The 21654-nt window shown below is 53.8% G+C and overlaps 2 protein-coding genes across 2 annotated transcripts in view; both read right to left on the reverse strand.

Moving 5' to 3' along the window:
• KNDC1 (kinase non-catalytic C-lobe domain (KIND) containing 1) overlaps positions 1–2829 on the reverse strand; it is a 48948-nt gene extending 46119 nt beyond the window's left edge. Inside the window, exon 1 of the mRNA XM_006880117.1 lies at positions 2728–2829. Within this exon, the coding sequence (XP_006880179.1) occupies positions 2728–2829 (102 nt within the window). The remainder of the gene's footprint in view (positions 1–2727) is intronic.
• Positions 2830–15671: 12842 nt separating this feature from the next.
• GPR123 (G protein-coupled receptor 123) overlaps positions 15672–21654 on the reverse strand; it is a 28506-nt gene continuing 22523 nt past the window's right edge. Inside the window, exons 7-8 of the mRNA XM_006880118.1 lie at positions 17506–17604; positions 15672–16785 (exon numbers count right to left, since the gene is read on the reverse strand). Coding sequence (XP_006880180.1) covers positions 15672–16785; positions 17506–17604 — 1213 coding nt within the window. The remainder of the gene's footprint in view (positions 16786–17505; positions 17605–21654) is intronic.

Raw genomic sequence — 21654 nt, forward strand, 5'->3', positions numbered from 1 at the left:
TGCTGGCCCTCAAGCGCTTGCCTCCCTTCCACTCCTTCTCTGAGCAGGTGTACATTTCATCTCCTCTCCTAAGCTACTCTGTGCTCTGTAGGCCCCCTAACCACAGCTACCAGTCATGACTTGTATGTAAGCCTAACAGGGGGCAATGCACCTGCTCCTTCTCCTTATGATGCTGCCAGGGGCTATGTGCTCCCCCAGGGCAGGGTAGGGTCCCTTCCATATCCACCGCCAGGTGCCGAGCCTGTCCCACAGCAGGTGCAGGGGTATTGAGTCAATGTGGAAATGGGAAGAGCATGCCCGTTTCCAGAACACATCTGCCCTTTCCTCATCCACACTTGTCCCTTCTTCACCTCCACACTTGTCCATTCATTACCTTCACATCTGCTCCTCCTCTCCCCTCCATACCTGGCCCTTCCTCAGCTACACACCCTGCCAGCCAGTGGAACCCTTGCCACCAACAGGGCAAAAGCCTGGCTGACTTCCAACCACAGCATCCAGCTCAGCCTCTTCTGTTCTCCCCTGGTCAACCTGAGGTGGGTACCCAGCCTGGTTCCACACCCCATCGCACCCCATGGCTCCAGGGGCTGGGCTCCTCTTGCAGAAGCTGATGTTGTCTAGGGCCCACTTTGCATTGTAGTCTCTGGCCTGGTACCACTTCAGATTGGGCACCTGGACAGGGTACAACCTGGAGGTCCCCAGTGGCTGCAGCTCTGTTCTCTTACATGAGTCTGGTGTGAGCACAGTGGGGAGGCAGCTGGGATGTGGAGTGTGGGCACCTCTGCTGTCTGATGCCAACCTGCTTTCACAGAGGCTATTCCAGGTGTGAGGGAGACCTTCTTCAGATGCTCTGTCCCCCAGCCTGCTGCATGGGGCCACTGGGGGCACTTCCTGTGACACTTTGGGGCCAGATCTCTTCTGGTAGGTGGCGTAGGTCTTCCCTGGCACATCTCCTGTGGTTCTAGTCTGGTGCCCTTCACACATTCCAGGAGCTGCTCGGCTCTCCTGGACTGCCTTTTGACCTCACTATATGGCTCTGAGGTAAGGTCCCTCAGACCTGCTCACTGGACAGATGCTGTAGTCTCTCCTGGCCAAGAGCAGCTGACATCAATGGCTTTTCCTATTCAATTCAACTTCTCATGATGTCTCGGACCCAGAGACCAGTGGCCCTGGGCTTGGCTCTGAGGTCCAGTCCATCGAGAAGGTCTGGCTCTGGCTAACAGGAGTTCTCAGCTTCAAGACATCTGTCTCTTCTGCACGCACGACTCTTATGTGTGGAGCCCAGGGCACAGCAGCACCTTCTCCTGGGGAGGCAGGGCCACGGGATGTCCCTGAACTACATGCCAGTCCTCCTGCACCTGCAGTCACAGGTCCCTGGGGTGTCTGGGGTGGGATGCGGGTGGGGCTGTAGCCCTGGGGAACATTTACACCAACAGGGGGCATCTAGAGATGTTGGAAAGTGGGCAGATGGGCTTTGGTTCATGTTCTTGCCCTGGCCTTGCTCTGTATGACGTCACCAACCAGAGACCACTGTTGGGCTTCGAGGGCCCCTCGAGCCCCCTTGACCTCAAGGGCAGCAAAGTGGTGTTGCCCAAACCAAGATGACCCCGTGGGAGGCTCCGAGGCTGAGGCTGACCGCAGTTGGGACCATGGCAGGACTGAGCTGTTTGTCCCCTTGCCTCTCCTCTCTGCAGCTCCCCAACCCTGCCACCAAATCCAGGTTGTGTAGGGGTGGGGCAGCAATGATGCCCCCTGTGGGCACTCTCCTGGGTAGTGGACAGCTCCCCAGACAGGCTCCAGTTCTGTACCCAGAATTAAGATTCAACGTAAGTATCAAGTCTAGGACACCTCAGGCTGTGGTGGAGGGAGGCGGGGCTGGGAGCCTGTGTATGTGGTTGCCTGGCTCTGGGGTGTGACGTGCTAGGAGTCGGACAGTCTCCCCACGGCCTGGTCTGAGTGGCATTTGGAGGGTCTTCACTGGTCTGGGGCCATTCAAAGAGGGGGCTTCTAAGTGCCCACTTTCAGCCGCAGCATCCTGGCTGGGGGTGCTGCGACAGAAGCCAGTCAGGCTCCCCACGCAGAGGACATGGTGTGGGGACTGGGGCACCCTCTGGATCCTTCTCTCCTAGGTCATCCCCTCAAGAGGCCCCTCCACCTGCCCACAGACCACTGAGCATATGAACTCGACTCCATTTCATGGTCTGCTGGTACTTTGAGTCCATGGAAACTCAGGACAGACAGGCCTCTGGGGTGAGTGCTGCCATCTGACAGGCTGGGCTGTGGGCCCTGGGCCCGGACAGTGGACTGGCGCCCAGAGTGACGGGTGGCTGGAGTCCTCTGGCACTTCTAGTCTGGTGAGGGGAGGGGTCGCTGAGTGTGGGCCTCCTGGGAAGCTCTGGCCCCCCCTTCAGCTCTGCTGCCCGCACCTCTTGCTGGCCCCAGGACGCTGCGCAGCGGGCAGTAAACATCTCAATCTCACTTCCCTCCCAAGTCACAATCCCCATGTCCAGGCACCATGTTCACTAACAGTTTTTCACCCTCGGACACAGCGTGAGCTGCCCACCCACTCGGTGCCCGGCAGCATCCCAGGGTCTTGTTCACACACAGGCCAAGAGACAATAGCAGACATAGGATCTCCCACCAGCCACTTTGTGGAAGCAGAGCGCTCCTGCCCCTCCCGGATCCACCCTGGGGTCCTCCCAGGGAAGGGGGAGCGCACCCCGGGCTCACCTCGTCCTCCGGCAGAGTGGGCAGCGGCTCAAAGTCATAGAAGTCCAGATCCCTGCCGTCCTTCTCGCAGAAGCCCGCGGCGGCCCGCTCCAAGGCCTGCATCCTGTGGGCACCGACAGTGCCCGCGCGGGGCTCCGGGGTCCGGGTTCTGGGCACTCCAGCCCGCGTCCGGCTCGCCCGGGTCGCCCGGGTCGCTGCTCCCTCCAGCAGCCCCTCCTGTCTGCTCGGCCTCAGCCTCTGTGCCGCAGGTTCGCGGGGCTCAGCTCCGACTCCCGCTCCGGCCACAGCTACGCGCGCCCAGCCGTCATGGCAACGCGCCGCCGCGCACCCAGGCCCCCGCCCCCCCGCTGTCTGCCCATCACTGAGCCCCCCTCTCGGCTGTCAGTCCTGGCGGCCTCGCCCCTGCGGTGGTATGCAGGCCCGCCCCCTGCGTCTCCCTTACGCCCCCTGCACGCGCCCGTGCCCCCCACCTGCCACCCCTTGCACGCGCTGGTGCCCCCCACCTGCCGCAGTGTTAGCCAAGGCGGTGCAGGAGCGCCGCCTCTCTGCTACGGGGTGGGGAGACAGCTGCTACCGAGGGCTGAAAATCGGGGTGATGGAGCTCGCGACAGTGGCATGGTGGGGTCCCTGGGAGAGAGTGGGAACTCCATGTGTGTTCTTGGCATTTTGCACTCTAGTGTCTAAAGGGCGACACCACCTCCGGGGGTGCACGGGGAGTCGCGGCCCGAGACTGTGTGGGGGCGGGGCTGGCGGAATGTCCAGGGTCTGCGCCCACGTAGGCGCACTGCAGAGGGGTTGAGGGCTCGCTCATTTTAGGAGAGCCCCTGCGACCCTCCACTTGGACCCTCCACCTAGTCCCTAATCCCACAGATCCTCTAAGAGGCTGAGGGGCGGGGCTGCCGCAGTCCACCTCCCCCCCACCCCCACCCCCCGTGGCTACTGCAGTGACTCCGCCCTGGGTCAGGTGGAGGCGGGGTGTGGGGGGCCCGCCGAGTAGGGAGCCCCGGGTGGAGAATCACGCTGCTGCAATGCACCCTTGTCCAGCCCGAGCTGGGGCCCCATGGCTACTAGGTTGGGGTTACCAGTTAAAGCCTTAATGTCCCCTCCTTCAGTCAGCTCTGTGGGAACCCGAGGCAGGAAACAAACAGGACGCCTCAATTTGCTTACTCATGATTAACCCCTTCACTGCCCTGTTAGTGTCTTTGCATCCAAGAAGCAAGCCTGGCTTCAAAATGTGGCCAAGAGAGCCCCACTCCCCGCACCCCAGCAAATGACTGGGACATTGCTCCTAGGACAGCCTCTGTTGACAGCTCCCCTCCATCCAGGTGAAGGGTCAGGCTGACCCTCCCCCCCCCTCCCCCGTAGAGAGTAGGACTGCGACCAGTGCTTCACTCCCCCTCCCTCACCCCAGCCCTGTGACAGCCAGACTGAGCCCACAGGAGAGGTCCAGGACAGCACTGGGCAGGTGGAGCCGTGTGGGCAGTTGGTGAGGAGGCAGGAAGTCTGTGGCCAAGAGCTGGGTTGGCCCAGGGCAGTCACCATGTGTGGGCTGAGCCTTCCTGCTCTCAGGTAAACCAGATTGGAAATCTAGGGAGGCATACCCTTTGGGCTCCAGCCTGGAGCTGCAGCCGGTGGCAGCTACACCCGAATCTGATTAGGCGTGAGGCCTTGGTGCATTAGGGGAGCCTCGGGGTGATGTTGCTGCACAGAGACACAGAGGGTGGTTTGGGGGTACAGAGAGGTGGGCTATGCCCCCCACCCCTGCTGAGTTAGAGATGAGGATGTGATGGTAGTACGAACATAAAGGTTAATTTAGGGACGCTAGGTCACAGTGCTGGGAGTCTAGTGACACAGCACCCGCTTCTGGGAAAACTGCATCTAGTTTGAGTAAAATATGGGCAAAATGGGGTATGTAGAGCAGCTGAGTCAGCTTTCGCTGCTGAACCCTGAACACACTGAGTGCGCATTCCCTGACTTCCAAGTTCACAGTCAGGTCAGGGGCCATGGAGCAGGCCTGACCAGACCAGTTGGGCAGAGTCTGGACACTCCCACTGGCACTTCTGCTCTTGTGGCTTCCAAGGTCACAGGAGGTAGAACAGTATCTTGTGAGCAGGGGTCACAGGTCAGTCCAGTGGTCACTGGGCGGGTCCTGTTCTTATTGTCTATCAGCTTTCGCTTGGAATTCTGAGGCCATCCGCCTGCACTTTTCAGATGTTTTACAGAGCAGTTAGAAGCTATCAAAGATTACAGCAAGTTTGCTTGTCCCGGTGCCCCATGCAGGAGGATGGGCACATTTTAGATGAGGCTGCGGCTTGGGATCGTGCCAACTCTACTCAGCACAGATGAGGGCTTGGCCTTTCAAGCAGCCAGTGTTCACTTTAAGCTGAGTCCGAACAGGGCACCACGAACAGGCTGGGAAGATACCCTCCATGCTACTCGCCTGGCCGCACCCCACTCCAGGGGTGCCTTTGAGGGGGAGAGATGTCAGAATCCTGCAGGGGCTGCCTGACTACTCTCCCCGCCACTCCACCTGCCCTGCCCTCACATCTCCCTCCTGCTGCTGACCTTCTGTTCTCTGAGCCCTGGTCACCTCAGACATCTGGACTGTGTCTTACACCCCTGAACTGCACAGTAGTCTCAAGCTGCAGTGGATACGTGGCCTGTTCTGACCACACACTGGGCAAAGCAGTGGACTCTTTCTGCCCAGATAATTCTGAAAAGCTATCAATCCACGTGTATATTCTAAAGTTGACATCTAATTTTTTAAAATAAGAAACTAAAAAAAGAAAAATTTAAGAAAGTATTACAAAGAATGAAATCTGCACTGACTCCTCCGTATGTACAGCAACTAACACCATTACATTTCACCACAGTGGAATCCTAAACATATTTATTTCTATTTTTGCAAGTATGGGTACTTAATTATTTAATTTTATTTGTGTGTATGTTTAAAAACCATATTGAGTTTCTATTCAGCACATTTTGTTTTATAATATTAATTACAATTAAATAATGAAGTTAATTAATTAGTGTGTAAAGCTGGATTTAGAAGAGGCTGTGGCACTGAAATCATTGCTGATGTCAGATGGATCCTGGCTGAAAGTAGAGAGAACCAGAAGGATGTCTGTTTTTTATTGACCATGCAAAGACATTGGGCCATGTGGATCACAACAAATTGCGGCTGACCTTGAGAAGAATGAGAATTCCAGACCACTCAGTTTTGGAATGCACACTCTGTGCCCTGGCCTGGCCTCTGTACTCACCCTGCTCTTACATCTTCCCCCTGGCACTGTTCTGAACAATGACCAGGGATGACAAAAGAAGAATTGATGCCTCTGAACTGGGGTATTGGCGAAGATCACTGACTATTCCAGGGACTGTCAGAAGAATCAACAAGAATGCTCCTTAGGGGCAAAAACGGTGAAACTGCACATCACACACGTTGGCCATGTTGTCAGGTGGGAGCTGGATGGTCAGAGAAAGGGAGGAAGATCCTCGACAAGGCGACTGTACCAGTGGGCCCCAGCGTGGGAGAGGTGGTGCGGGTGGTACAGGGCGGGCAGGCTTCACCTCTGCTGTCCACAGGTCATAGAGTCACAGTTTAGGTGTTGGCCTCTAGTAACGAGAGTGGGATTGCTTCGTCCAAAGACATTTCCGTTCCCAGTTTTCTAAGGACGTGTCGGACTTCCGATTGCATTGTCCCTCCCCACTTAGTGCAATGGAGGCCGACCCAACTCCAGTTCTCGGGCTTCCCAGGCTGTGCTCACACTGGAGGAGAGCATTCATTTTATCCTGCAGGGCTGCTGCTGCTGGATTCGAACTTCCAGAGAGGCACAGTTTTTGGATGAGCAGTGCAGGTCCCTATGGAGTATGTCACCAGAGCTTCCCACAATGGTCCCAACCATTTCACATTTGAGAGATTGTTGGTCAGGAGGTGAGTTGCCAACCCAAAGGTACACAGTTCGAATTCACCAGCTGCTTCATTAGAGAAATATGGACAATCTCCTCCCATGTGATTCACTGCCTCTGAAAACCTGCCGAAGGGTCTAGTTATGAGTTGGTTCTGACTGAAACATCTGTGGTGGTGCCAGTCAGAACTAACAGCTTCAGGGAGTTTTCAGAGACTGTAAAATTGCTCATCTTTCCCCAAGGAGAAGCTGTGGATTCGAACCCTGGATTGTCAGCACAATGCTGTAATTACCAGTGGGCCACCAGGTCTCATCTATACATGCAGGGTTTAACACGTTGAATACTAATAAAATATTTCAAAAACATACTTCCCTTCCCACGACCATAGACTAATTACATAGCATCAAAGAGCCTTTTGCTAGGGGAGCTCTGGTGGCCTAGTGGCAAGGAACTGGCTCACGGTTCGAACCCACCAGATGCTCTGCGGAGGAAGGAGGGACAATCTCCTCCTGTACCAGTCAGATCTGATTTGACGGTACACGCACACAAAAGAGTAATAAAAAATAAATAAATAAATAAATAAATAAATAAGAGCCTTTTGCCAAAGTAAAAGGCGGTGTTTCTCAGGAATTCTGGAGGAGGCAGAGGGGCTGGCTCCAGGCTCCTGCTCCGATGTCTGCCAGGCACTTGGTGCCAGGCTCCTGCTCCCCATGTCGGCTAGGCACTTGTTACTGTGTAACAGGTTCTATAACTGGGTGGTCTCCCAGCAACACAGGTGGTTCTCGTGAGCTCCGTCAGCAGGGGGCGCTGGAGGGCCGCAGGGAGCATTTCATTCCCATCCAGTTCCTTCCGATGCACCACTGGCCACTGGCCAGTACCCACCTTACAGGCACTGCAGCCCCTCTGGTAACCCTAACCGCTTCTCATCGCTCCTGGTCCCTCTCCTTGGTTCTGGAACCTGCTTCTCACAGGGACTCCGACTCTGGGGACCGTACATCCTCTTTGCCTCTTTGTTCTCCCACATCTTAGAATCCACTCCCTGGTCCACGCTCACCAGCACGTGGCTGCTGCAGCCCTGCTTCCCTGCTGGGTCCACTCATGAAACCACCACACATGTCCCAGTTGGAGACTTGTGGCTGTGGTAGTGCCAAGAGTGAAGATGCCACAGATGTCTGAGTGGCCCAGACTTGGTCTGCACATAAGCACACGTGTGGGTGTTCTCAAGTGAGGGACAAGAGGACACCCTGTGCTGGGTCTCTCCCATATCCACTTTGCCTCACAGTGTGGGATGTCCAGCCTGACACACCTGCAACCTGCTTGAGACAGAAGAGGGAGGTCCCTGGAGGTGCTGGTCACTAGGGCCTGGCCACAGGCTCCAGGGCATTCATCAAAAGCCAGGTGCTGTTTTCTAGCTCTGTGCATTGTCTGCATATGGTGAGCAAGACGCCCTGAGACAGACGCAGCCCATGGCAATTGGTGGTGTCCTGCTTTGGGTGGCTTCATGGACACAAGGCCCAGAGACCGACCATGCTGGGAACACATGGCTCGGGGTGGCTCAGACACAGCTGCTCCCTGAGCAGAGGAGAGCAGGTGGCCTCACAATAGGCAGACTCACCTGCAGGCAGGTTTTAGCTATCATGTCCTGATGCTGAGGTCTCTGAAGATCATCCACTTTGTCGCCTGGAGGTGGTCTTGTTTTATAGGGTGCACTCTCAGTGAAGAGAATACTTCTGGGAGAGTGGTGGTGGGCAGCAGGCAGGAAGGAGGGGCAGGTGGAGGGGCACCCAGGGATTGCATCTGGTCTGGGAAGCCTTGTCCTGGTGCAGACGCCCCAGCCGTCCGTACAGGTGCCCTCAGAGCTGCAGGAAGTGACTGGCGAGGTGAAAGTCAAGATGACCAGATGCCATTTTCATTCCTCAATAGGCAAGGATTTAAGCAAAGATAAAGATGCCTCTGGTGTCCTATGGGAGATGAGGTGGGACTGGCACTTCAGTGGGGTGGAGGGTATTGGGTTCTTGGTAAACTCAAGACAAGCCATGGACTCAGAAGCTTCCTTTTTGGGATCGTGTTTGAGGAAGCTTGCCAATGTATCTAAGAGTTGTTCCAGGAAGGTCTGTCTGTCATAGAACTGTTGAAGTTACCAGACGGCAGAGCCCTGAGTATGGATTCTGGAAATTCAATAAAGTTGTAATCGCCCATGGATGTGCCTCACAGAAGCGTGCGGTAAGGAGAACAGCTCATGCTTGAGATTCTGGAAGGATGATCCACACAGGAGGGAGGTTCCGTGTGGGCTGAGCCCCTGCAGTGGTACCTGGAGCAGGTAGGCACCTACTTGCTCAGGTGAGTGAGTGAGTGTACTCTGGGCTGGGTGGCAGGTGTGGTATTCTCTCTCGGCAGGTTTCCATTCTTCCAAGTGTGGAGTGCTCAGATTTCAGCAGCGGGGTCCCTGGTCACCTCAGAGTAACCATGGAATCCTCAGGGAGGCCAGGCCTGTGCCACCCTTAGAAGGTGGACGTTGTGACATGGTTGAGATGTCTATTCTCAGAGATTTTCCTTCCCGGGAAAGTAAAGGGAGGCACTTTGCTTTGGGAGGTGCCACAGACAAGGATTGTTTTGAATTCTTTGAAACCAGCCTGTCATCACCCGGTCCCTCAGGGTCCTAACCCTGGTTCTCCGTGCCTGGACCCTCATGGTGATGCTGCCTTTGCTCCAGGCATCCCGGCTGGCCTCCATGGCTGTTCCCACGCTGCCATCCGCTCCTTAAAGGGGAGGCCTACTGATAGGTGTCATGGCCACCTCAGTAGAGGCCGGGCAGGACCCTCTGTTGAATGTTTAATGTCAAACCCACCTGGCAGTGAGAAGTGGTCATTTCTGAGCAGTACTCACTTAGTTGATTGATAACGAGTATTTGTTCATTTACTTTAATTGACCTGCAATTGGTCTTTCTCATGATGTCCGTGTCAGTTCACATGTAAGAGTCCTGCTAACTCCACATAACTAGGATGTGGTGAGGTTTCTGTTCCCTGTACCACTGAGTCGGAACTGACTCACAGCTGACACCTCATCGGGTTCCCAGAGGCAAGAAATGGGGTGGAAAGAGGTTGCTTTCCTATGTAGATCTCTGGAAGAGTTCTTGTAAAATTGATATTTTTCTCTTCGTGTTTGAAAACCATCTCGGCATCGGAAGTATGACGTGATGGTAGACACGTTTCTCCCTCCTCTTTCTACCTTATGGGGCATTTCAGAACGATGCATTCAAGTCTTTGCTTGTTACACAGCTTGTCATTGCTGTTAGGTGCTGTTGGGCCGAGTGTGCTTGTTATTCACCTAAACCATACTTGTGTTTTCCTGGGAGTTTGTCTGTTCCACCGAAGGTCTCAGACTTGCTGGTCTGAGCAGCCTGTGTTCTGCTCTGCCTCTGTTGTAGTATCTGTGGGGTGTGTAGTACCAGCTCCTTCTGATTCCTGACATTTGTTGCTGGGCCCCACCCCCTCCACGTTTTCAGGGAGGGACTGATTTTATCAATCTTTTATTTTTATTTTATCAATCTTTTAAAAGGTTATGACTTTTGTTTGACTGATTTGTGTTCTAACCTTTAAGTCTTTCATTCTGTTTATTTGGGGCTAGTCCTTGCAGCAATACATCATGCTTTGTGGAGAGCGAGTGAGAAGGGAAGCTGTCACCAGATGGAGTGAAGGCCCAGCAGAGGCTGTGACAATGGGGTGGGACCGGACAGGGCTCTGCCCTTTTCTGGGGCGCTGTGAGGTAGAGGCGATTTACTGTGGCCCCCCCACCCCCCGGCGGTATGAGAGGTGAGCACGCTCCAGAGGTTAAAGTGCACACTGAGGCACCTGCAGAGAAAGACTTGGGAAGCAGGAGCCTGGAGGACCCCGCTGGGCTCTGTTTTTTTCCACCACAGTCATGAGTCGGAGCCCCTCCATGACAACGGATGTAATTTAATGCTGATTTTCTAAATCCCTGAGGTGTCATTTCAAAAGACAACGTAAAGGCCATCTTCTCTGTGACATTCTCCTGGCTTCAGCTCCGCAAGTCTGGGTCTGTTTCCGGCTCCCTCCGTAGACTGTTCTCCAGGTTATATTGTGACTTCTTCTGGGACTCGTGGGTCAAACTTATTTCTAAATTTGAAGCGTGTGGGAGTTTTCCAGTGATGCCTTTGCAGTTATTGCTAGGTCAGCGTTTTGTGGCTGGAGAGGGACACGTGGCTGGCTTCCGGACATGTGTCATGTTGCACATGCCACTCGAACATAGTGGAGGCTTTTCTCTGCACGTGGTCAGCTTGCGCGCTGTCTCCTCTTCTGGTGACACATGGGCCACGTGCACAGGTTTGATCTATGGGAGGATGAGCACGTGATGACCCTCGGCTCTCCTTGGCCCCAGAGGGGGCCCGGTGGTCCTGACTCACTTCTGTTCAGCATTCCTACTGCTCAGGACCCCTCACTCTGCCTATATTAACATTTTGATTTTTTAAAAACATCAAACAATCACTTCTCTTGATTGGTGAGCTTTCTGGGATCTTCTTATATTTTGGGATGAGGGGAGCCATGACCTCTTTTGTGTGTGTCTGAGAGTGACCTGCCCAGTCCTCTGTGTGGGCTGACCCTGCCCATACCTGTGCACCCCCACAGGCCTCCTCCCAAGCCACCATTTCAGATCACAGGCCTTTCTTGGCTCCTCTCCTGAAGAGGGTTTGGGGTTCCCCTGGCCTGGCTGTCCTCCCCATGCCTGGTCATCCTGTGGTCAGGAGTGCTGGGCAGGAGTTCTGCTGACCTGACACACCCCATTCCTGTTTGCTCCTGTGAGGCCCCCACAGAGCTGGGTTTCTCATGAGGGACCAGTCTCCCTTCCTTCTGAGAGGCCTTGTGGTAGTGACTGGGCCTGTGGACACTATCGCCCCTCTGAACTCTGGGTTGTGAGGAACACAACCAGGCATTGGTTCAGGTGTGGGTGTGTGTAAAGCTCGTACCACCTGGTCTCCTTAGATGCTGAGGTCACTTCCAGGGTTTGGTGCTGTCTCAGGCCCTAGTGGCCAGTGAGCACTTTAGGGTGAGAGCTGGAATACAAGGACAGCATGACACTGGGGACAGAACACAGAGGATGGGAATGCCTGCCTTCTCCTCCTCCTGGACTGGCTTTGGCCTTGTCCTTTCAGCCACGGAGGCCTCTTTTTGGCTCTGGTATCTGTGGCATCTTTTACCCTGACCTCTGGCTGGCTTCCTGTTGCCCCACTCCCAGTCTCCTGGGCTTGCCTGGCCCTGGCTGCTCTCTCCTGGGCCTGCCCTGTCCCCAACTGGCCTCTCCTGGGCCTGCCCTGTCCCCAACTGGCCTCTCCTGGGCTGGCCTGTCCCCAACTGGCCTCTCCTGGGCCGGCCTGGCCCCAACTGGCCTCTCCTGGGCTTGCCCTGTCCCCAACTGGCCTCTCCTGGGCTGGCCTGTCCCCAACTGGCCTCTCCTGGGCCGGCCTGGCCCTGGCTGGTGACTTGGGGGCCTTCCTCATCTGGCTGCTTTCTCCTGGCTTACTATTTGTGCACCAACAGTGAGGCTGAGTCCTCCCCGTCTCCCGTCATGGGCCCGTCCTGTCCCTAGCTTGCCCCTCTTGAGCCTGCCTCAGCCCTGGCTGGTCATTTGGGGGCCTGCCTCAGCCCTGGCCGTCCTTTCTGGCTGACATGTTACTTCTCCCTCCGGGAGACTTGGGGTAACTCAGAGATTGTTCCCCAAAGCCCCTTGCCTTGCCTGATCCCTTCTCTCCCTCTTTCCTGCCCTCAACATAGAGACATGGGCTGCTACCTCCTGCTGGCCATTGTCCATGGGACTGGCTCCTACCTTCTCTCCCAAGCACTGAATTAAATTTGAAAAGCCAGACAGAGGAAGAGACCCTGGCCCTTGTCTTCTGGTGGTCTCATTCTCAAAGTCTCATCTAAACCTTGAAGGAAACACCTGCAGATGGTTTGCTCAAGCAGGAGGTGTCCCTAAAAGCCCGGGTCCAAGGATGGGGAGGGTGATCCTTGATTGTGTGGCGGGCCGGCAATCTGATGCTAGCCAGGTGTCTGCAGGGTAAGGTGGACCTGGCCACAGACAACCTGCAGGAAATGTTTGCAAGGAGGCTGACTGCCCACTGTTCATGCAGAAACGGTGTGGATGCCTGTGGACCTGCTGAGTTGAGCCCCAGGTACTGGCACTGCTCCCAGGACCCCAGCTGGCCAGGAAACAGAATCTTGCATTCACCAGCCTCTGCCCAGCACAGAGTCTGCCAGTCGCCAGTCCTGTGGACAGTCACGCAGAGTCCTTCATGCTGGAAGCCTGTGCCAGGGGTCTGCTCAGCGGTGACAGGTGGGCTGCCTGGGTGTGAGGAGGGGGGCAGCCCTGATCCGTGTGCATGCTGGCTGTACCATAGTGGCCTCCCAGGGAGCTTGCCCTGTACCTAGGCCGCCATCATGGTCCAAGTCCTAGGTGAACTGTCCAGAAGCCCGAGTTCCACGCAGAGCTCTGTGTGTTGCTGGCACCACCTGGTGGAGCACAGTGAGGCTGCCATCTCTGCAGGACACGGTGGCCTGGAAGGGGCTGCTCTCATGGCTCCTGATGGTCCCTGAGCCGAGAGAGTGGGGCGGCCACCCAGGTCACATGGGACAGAGGGAGTGGAAAGAGCTTCGCTTGTTACACTGCTCTCACATGAACCCATGTGTGTGCATGCACACAACCACACAACACATGCCTCCACGGGTGGAATTGTGTCCCCACATGGTGTTGGTGAACCCTAACCTCATGCCTGGTATTAACCCATCTGAGAACAGCTCATCTTTGCTTAGAAGGTAAGATTAGTGGGTGTGTCTTGAGTTGAAACAGGAGAGGGGCCGAGAGACATCTAGCCACACAGGTTCCCTTGGAACCAGAATGGAGAGACAGGCCTTCCCCAGAGCTGGTGTCCAGGCTGTGGTGCCTAGCCTCCTACGCAGTGAGAAAATAGATTTTTGTTTGTTAAAGTGTTGTAATATTTATGATATAGTAGCAGCAGATAGTTAAGACATATGCATACACACACAAAAACATCCACACCCTCACGTATACGCATGGCATACTCACCTGCACACACAGGCACTTAACACATGCAGACACGCATATACTCTCATATACTCATACGCATGCATGCACATACACTCACTGTTGCACAGAATCCCTCACATACATGCACCCTGCACGAGCCTTTCCCAGCAAGTACACACACTGACAAGCATGGGCACACACAGTTATACACAGGTACAATGGAAGAAATGACACAAAAAGGCATCTCAAACGATAAGACTGGGCTGGATCTACTCTCCACATCCTCTCTGAAGCTAGTGCCATGCAAACTCTTTGACACAGTGGTCACGCTGCGAATGTCATACTCTAAAATTCGTGTAATGTGGATGGTGTCAAGCACCGTTCCCAAGCACAGGCTCAGGTCAAACCTGCACCAGCACATGGGGCTTTAATGGCTAGAGTAACTTTCTTTGGTTTGGATAATGGGGTGAGCTTTGTCCTGCGTGGGTGCCAGTGGCTGAAAAAAGGCTCCCAGACCCTGTCCTGTGACGAGTTCAGGGTCGGGAGTGTGCAGGGGCCTCCTCAGTCCTCCCTGACATGGGTGTGAGGGGACAACAGCATCCTTCACACAAACACGAGACACCCAGGGCCATGCCAGCCTCATGATGAACACAGACGCTGTATTTTGCCCAAGCTGCTGGCCCTGCAACTAGAACAGACGGCTACAGCCGAGCCAGCTACAGAAGCAGGTCTGCAGAGGTGGACACAGACTGGACAGGGGTTGAAACAGAGGCTGCTGGTGCCTCTGACAGGCATTAATGATGAGCAGGAGGGGTTCTCAATGGTCAGGGTACATGGTGGTGATGGTACAGCGCTTCCTGTCTACAAAAACACAAGGAAGCATGTGCCTCCCAGAGACCTTGTGCCTTCCCCCGTCAGTAGTCTCCCCTCAGCAGTGAGCAGGACACTGTCCACAGGGCCCTCCAGGGCATGCTGGTGGGAGCCCCTGGTCCTGGTGAACCCTCACCCATCAGCACAGTGAGGACAGATGCATCCAACTGGCACCAGTGACTGTGAAAGCGCACAGAAGGGAACAGGCCCAGGGTTCCCACAGCTCAGAGCAAGTGACCTCGTGAGTGTGCACTTGAGAGTTTGAGGGTGCGAGGGTCTGACTTGAGTGCCTGTGCACAGCCGGGTGTGGGCATGTGAGAGCTTGAGCAATGTAAGGGTGAGTGTGTGAGCGCACGAGAATGTGAGTTTTGTGTGTCTGCTGGTTATGAGTGTGTGCATCTGTGTGCGTGTCTGACTCGTGCGGGTGAGAGGCACACACGCATCAATGACTGGGATGAGGGCGATCTAGGTCCAGGGGAACGCGGGAACCCGGCTGTGTGATGCTCATGGCCATGGACACCCGGTGTACAGAGTTGAGGCTTTGTGCCCAGAGATCACGGAGGTGTAACACGGCGAAGTAATCGTGACCGTGACCATGACCATGAGGAGGCCTCCGCCAGCCCTCCTTGCGGAGCGGAGACCTTTATTGTCGTGATCCCTTGTGCTGGGACGAGGTCCAGGTAGGCCTAGGCCCACTACAGCATTCGGACTTTCCAAAACAGTGGCTCTGTCTCCCCCGCAGGCGATCTGAGCGCAGGCCCAGCGCTGTGGCGAGGTGGCCCAGGGTCCTTTGTGGTGAGCCAGGCACTCGCCTCAGGGCCCAGCTGCTTTGGGCTGTGGAAGCATCCGCCAATCGTACGCGCAGGCGCAGTGGGTGGGACTGACGGGCGCACGTCCGTCTGTCCGCATCACCAAGTTCCCACTTCCCGGAATTGGGCGCTGTCGACACGAGGTCAGCGAGGGGCGCTCCGGGGGCTTTCCCGCCGGTCCTCAGCAGTGGAGCCTGGGAATATCGCTCCGGGGGAACCCGCGTGGCCCGGTGCCCACTATTCCGGGATTCTCAGGGGAACAGGTGAGCCGTGCGAGGGCGCGGGAGGATGAGCCCCCTACACAGTGGTCTCATTCCTCCAGGGGCCAGTGCGGATGTTGCCCGTGCCATCGGCGCCGTAGGGCCGGCCTTCTAGCACCGTGCCCTTGAGGGTCCCGTTCTGCCCGGGGCCAAAGGGCAGGGACTGTGTCCGGTGGAGCATCTCAAAGTGTGCTGGGGTGCAGCCATAGAGTGCGGCGCAGCTGCCCTCGGGCTGACTGGCCACAGGGAAGGGGTTCCCCTGGACGCAGCAGGCCAGCGTGCCCTCTAGTCCCTCCAGCGAGCTGGGAGGGCTGTCTGTGTGCGAGCTGCGGGGGCTGCCGTCCAGGCTGGACGGGATGTGGTAGGCGTACTCCGGCTCCCGGCCGAACAAGGGCGGCTGAGTCCTGCCCTGGAGGCACCGGTGTGAGTGTGGGCCATGGACGAACGCGTCCTCCAGGCCGTGCCCCAGAGCCTCCTCGCCCATCAGCTGCTCGCAGTGCATCTTGGCACAGCAGGGAGTGACGGGGGACAGGCAGTGGGCGTGGCTCTGGGCGGCCTGCAGGTTGGTCATCTTGCAGTGGCCCGCGCCAGGGTGGCCGCAGGGCGCATGCCCAGGGTGCGGGGAGCCCTGCAGGCAGTCCCCATTGGCACCTGGCTGCGCAGCACCGGGGCACTTGCGCGAGGGGCAGCAGGACCACCAGCAATGCCACACGTCCTCGCGCTTGGCGCAGTGGTGAATGAGCACGAAGAGCCCCAGCGTTACGCAAAAGGCGCCATACAGGCAGCTGAAAACCATGTCCAGGAAGTGGCCTTGCGACACGGCCAGCGCCCCGAAGGCCCAGGTGGCGGCAAAGAGAAACAGTGTGAAGGCCGCAGCGCGCAGCTGCGCCTTGAAGGAGTGCTCGTTCTGTAGCAGTGATGCGGCCAGGCCGTTGCATTCTGGCTCCGTGGTCTGTGCTGCCCGGTGGCCTCGGGCCATTTCTGGCCCCGCTGGCCGCTGCTCGTCAGTCCGCTCCCGCAGTTCGTACCTGCATTCAGGGTGGCGGTGCAGCTGGACGTAGGCTCCAAGGAAGTACAGGCAGGTGACCAGGCTGATGAGGGCCACTGGCCCATAGAAGGCACCCAGGCTGGGCTCCCAGGCCATCCAGCAGCTGCGGGAGGTGTGCGGTTAAGGCAGGCACGGGGGAACCAGGCTGTCTGGAGCTCAGGATCTGAGGCATCCACAAAGGGTCCCTGCATCTGAGTGGTCAGCTGCCCCTCTTCCCCTCAGCAAGGTCATGACCTGACATAGGACTGTAGCAGATAGCCAATGTGGGAGGGTGAGAGGAGGGGTTCTCACTGCATTAGGGAAGACATTCAATGACCTGAGGGTCTGGAAGGTCAGCTGAAGCTATGCCATGACCTTAGACTGGTGGGGTCGGGTGGCCATGGTGGAGGGGGCACTGTGACCTGCAGCACATACTATGTCCCCAACCACCATGTTCAGCAGTTGCTTCCTCTGTGCCCACAGATTGTCTAGCAGGTACTCACAGTGTCCCCCCCCACCTTGCTCAGTGAGTACTTAGTGTCCCCAGCTGCCTTATTTTGTGAGTGCTCACTGTGGCCCCACTACCTTGCATAGTTGGACCTGTAATAGACAGGTGCTCACTGTCTGCACCCCTCGTTCAGCAGGTATTTTCTGTCCCTACCACCTTGTCCAGCGGGCACTCACTATGTCCCCACCACTTAGCTCAGTGAGTACTCACTGCGTCCCTCCCTCATGTCGCAGGGACTGTGTCCTCACACCTTATTCAGCAGGGACTCCCTGTGTCCCCACACCTTGTCCAGCAGGTACTCAGTGTCCCCAACCACCTTCTGCCATGAATACTCACTATGCAGCTTCTGCGTCCTCAGCCCCATAGTGCCTGATATTTGTGGCTGCTGTGACCCCACAGATGATGAAAGGCACCCCTCCGCTGACGAGATAGAACCTGTGGAGAGCAGAGGCATCCTGACCCTCTGAGCTTCACTGGGACACATATCTGCAGTGTCCTGGATGGCAGGCCCCAGCGGGGCAGGACCTCCCTTGAGCTCTACTCTTTCCTTCTGTTCTGCTCGTGGGCCCTAGGCATTGACGACCCTCAATAAGGGTCAGTGTGTGTGTGTCCCACAATGGGTAAATGGGACTCTAGTGGGTGAAATGCTGGGCCACCCAGGTGCTCTCTGGACAGAGCCACTAGTGGACACCGATGGGTTAAATATAATCCCTCAGGACAGGCCTACTCATCCCTCTGCTAGCGAGCCCTTGCTATAAGGCCTGCCTCTCTGCAACTGGCCTCCACTAGGGTCAGTGTCCCACCCTTCCTCATTGGCAGCAGTGTCCAGGGACAGGCCAGTGCAGGAGATCAAATGTCTTTCAGGTGCAGGACAGGGCACTCAATTGTCCCGTCCAAGCTGCTGCTCACTAAGCCTGAAGCCAGGAGGATACCCTGAAGTTCATGGGGTCAACCAGATGATGGGCCGTAGATCACGTCTCAAATCTAGAAGGCTTGAGGTCAGATGAGGAATAGTCCCAATTATAGTGGAATGAAAGCAGAAAATAAGAGGATAACAAGGAAAGCACACATATTTGGAAATGAAACTGCATCCCTCTAAATTGTTCATGGATCAAAGAAGTAACAAGGGAATTTAGAAAATATTTTCAACAGACTGAATAAAGAAAATACCACTGAAATTTATGGCATCCAGCCAAGGTAGTGCTTGAAATGCTGACAACAGCAGAAAAATGTGAGGTCTGAATTTCAGCAGCCCAAGATTCCAGCCTATCAGTTTTGGGGGAAAAGAAATCCCAAGATTCCAGCCTAGCAGGTTGGGGTGGGGGTAGGGAAGAAATCTAGAAGGAAGGACAAAATAAGAAAGTAAAAATAAATGAAAAGAGAAAACAGTCAATAGTGAAATTATCAAGGCCAGTGTTTGATGCCTTGAAACGTTTAACGACATTTCATGCCTAGCTAGATGCAAAAGATAGGACCATAAATGATTACTGCTTGGAAGAGGGGTCATCATCACACCGTCTACAGAAGGCAAAAGAATACTGTAAGTGTTCCATATTTAATTTTTAATTTAAATGAAATTTAATTTTATGCCAATAAATTCAGCAACTTAGGTGAAATGGATAAATTTCCTGAAAAAAGACAAATTGCAAAAATGGAAATAAGGAGAAATTAGAAAATCCGAGCACGTGTGTCTAGTGAGGAAGTGGGTTTTGCATGAACACAATTGAGTGTTCTGGGACCCTGTTCTTCTCAGTGTTAGCCATGATTTGCAATGATCCGTGCAGTCAGATGTCTTTGTAGATCAACAAAGCACAAGTCAAGACCCTACTGGTATTCCTCTGCTTCCAGCCAAGATCTACCTGACATCAGCAATGATATGTTTTATACCATGGCCTCTTCCAAATCCAGACTTAATTTCTGACAGTACTCCATCTATGGACAGTTTCAGTAATTTTTGAGCAATCTTCAGCAAGATTTTACTTGCATGTGATGTTAAGGATATTCTATAATTTCCACATTCTGTTGGATCAGGTTGTTTTGTTTTGTTTTTTTGGGTTTTTTTTTTTTTGAGAATGAAAACAAATAATAGACTCTTCGGGTCAGTTGGCCAGGCAGCCTTCTTCCATATTTGTTGGCAAAGACTGGTGAGCAAGTCCAAGGTTGTTTCTGTTTTCTGGAACACTGCAGTTGGTGTTTCATAAATTCTCGAGGCTGTTCGTTTTGCCAGTGCCTTGCAATGCACCTTGGACTTCTTCCTTCAGTAATATTGGTTCTTGACATATAATATTCTCTGCAATGGTTTAGTCAATCATTTTTTTTTTGATACAGTGACTCTGTGTATTCCTTCCATCTTTTGATGCTTCCTGGATTGTTCAAGATTTTGTTCATAGAATCCATTAGTATTGCAACTTGAGAATGGAATGAATTCTTATCCTTTTTCAGCTTGAGAGATGTTGGCATGCTGGTTTTTCTAATTGCAGCTCCTTGCACATTTTATACTTTACTTTGTTTTTCTGAGTTCCTCTTTGAAATTGTATGTTGGCAGCTCTTCCTTTTGTTTTGGCTTCTTTATACATAGACCAAGAAGCAGTTGTCTAGACAGAACAAAGGAACACTGCATGATTTAAAATCATAAAAAGAAATTTGCATCAGCGTTGCATCCATTTTCCATATCCTATTCAATATATATATGATGAACAAATAATTTAAGAAACTGGAATATATAAAGAAAATGTGGCATCAGGACTGGACAAAGACTCATCAACAACCTGTGTTATTGATACACCTTTGTTTGCAGAAAGCAAAGAGGACTTGAAACACTAAACACTAGCTCAGAACATCAAAAACTATACAGCCTTCAATATGAGTTACACCTTAACGATAAATAAACAAAAATCCTCCTCCCTGGACCAATAGGCAGTATAATGACAGATGGAGAAACTATTGAAGTTGTTGAAGCTTTCGTTTTACTTGAATCCATCATTTTTTTTTTTTAATCCATCATTAACATCTATGGTAGCAGCAGTCAAGAAATCAGAAGACGTGCTGCACTGGGGAGATCGGCCATCAGGGACTTCTTTAAAGTGCTGAAGAACAAGGATGTCTGTTTAAGGACAAAGGAATACCTGGTCTAGGTCAGGGTATTTTCACTTGCTTTCTATGCATCTGAAAAAGTTGGGGCGACAAATATATATAACAGAAGATGACTTTGATGTCTTTGAGAATGGCGTTGGTGAAGACTATTGAACATCCTAAGGATGGCCAAAAGGACACACAAGTTGGTCTGGGAGGAAGTGCACCTACAGTGAGTGCCCTTTAGAAGCCACATGGTGAAACTTTGTCTCATTTACTTTGACCATATTTTCAGGCGGAAGCCAGTCATTGGAGAGACATCATGCTGGGAGTGGTCGAGGGCCAGAGAAAGAGGAAGAGCCTCAGTGTGATGGTTTGAGACAGTGACTCTCAAAGAACTTGAGCAGGACAGAGATCATGAGGGTGGTGCCAGACATGGCCAGGATCTGACCTGTGGTTCGCGGGGTGGCAACAGGGTTACACACCAGATCAGAGAACAGAGGAAGAAGGGGCATGTGCTCCCTCATTTTGAGGTCAGCACCACCCCAGGACGCTGACGTAACAAACATTAAAGAGAAACCTCCTTGTAGTATTCCTCATGAACACAGAACAATTTCTACCAGACAAATAAAATCACGAGACTTTGTAAATTGATAAACACATTGAGACTGAATTAAGATTCTCTCAGGACTACAAGGTTAGCCTGTCCTTCAAGAAGACCAAGCTTTGTAGCTAAACATATAAGCAAAATGGAAGAGACTGTATATCATTTAAGAAGGTACAAGAAAGCATTTGGCAAAATTCAATGCACATTTATCATAAAGATTCACAGCAAATAGGAACAGAAGTCTATGCCCTTAGCCTATCAAAGAGCAGTGAGGGGAAGCTGTAGGTCCCTATGGGGTGCAAATACCTTTCACTCAACTGCTGACTTCAAGGTTGGTAGTTTGAATACATCCAAGGGCACCTCGGAAAAAAGTCCTGGTCATTTACTTCAGTTATACCCTCAAGAGAACACTGTGGAACAGTTCTGCTCTGAAATCCACAGGCCACTGTGAGTCAGAACCAGCAGACCAGGAGCAGCAGCAGAGGGCCCACAGTATGCCGAGCCTGACTCACGTACATAAGAAAGTTGGCAATGAACAGGAAGACAAAAGATGAAGGATGTGCATCGTGGTGTTGGTAAAGGACACTGACTATCCCATGGACTGCCAGCATAACAGCAGGACGGCCAGAATGGCCTTAGGAAAGGTGTGGTGGACTGACTCGCAAACCTTGGGTTTGTTATAAGGAAGAATCTGTCCCTGGAGAAGGACATTATGCTGCAAAGTAGAGGCCTGTAAACAAGAGGCAGAGCTTCAATGAGAGGGCCTGACCCAGCACTGTGATGGGGGGTTGGTGGGGGGCTCAGCA

The sequence above is a fragment of the Elephantulus edwardii genome, unplaced genomic scaffold (assembly GCF_000299155.1).
Source record: "Elephantulus edwardii isolate Elephantulus edwardi_28Jun2011 unplaced genomic scaffold, EleEdw1.0 scaffold00006, whole genome shotgun sequence".
Classification (NCBI taxonomy): domain Eukaryota; kingdom Metazoa; phylum Chordata; class Mammalia; order Macroscelidea; family Macroscelididae; genus Elephantulus; species Elephantulus edwardii.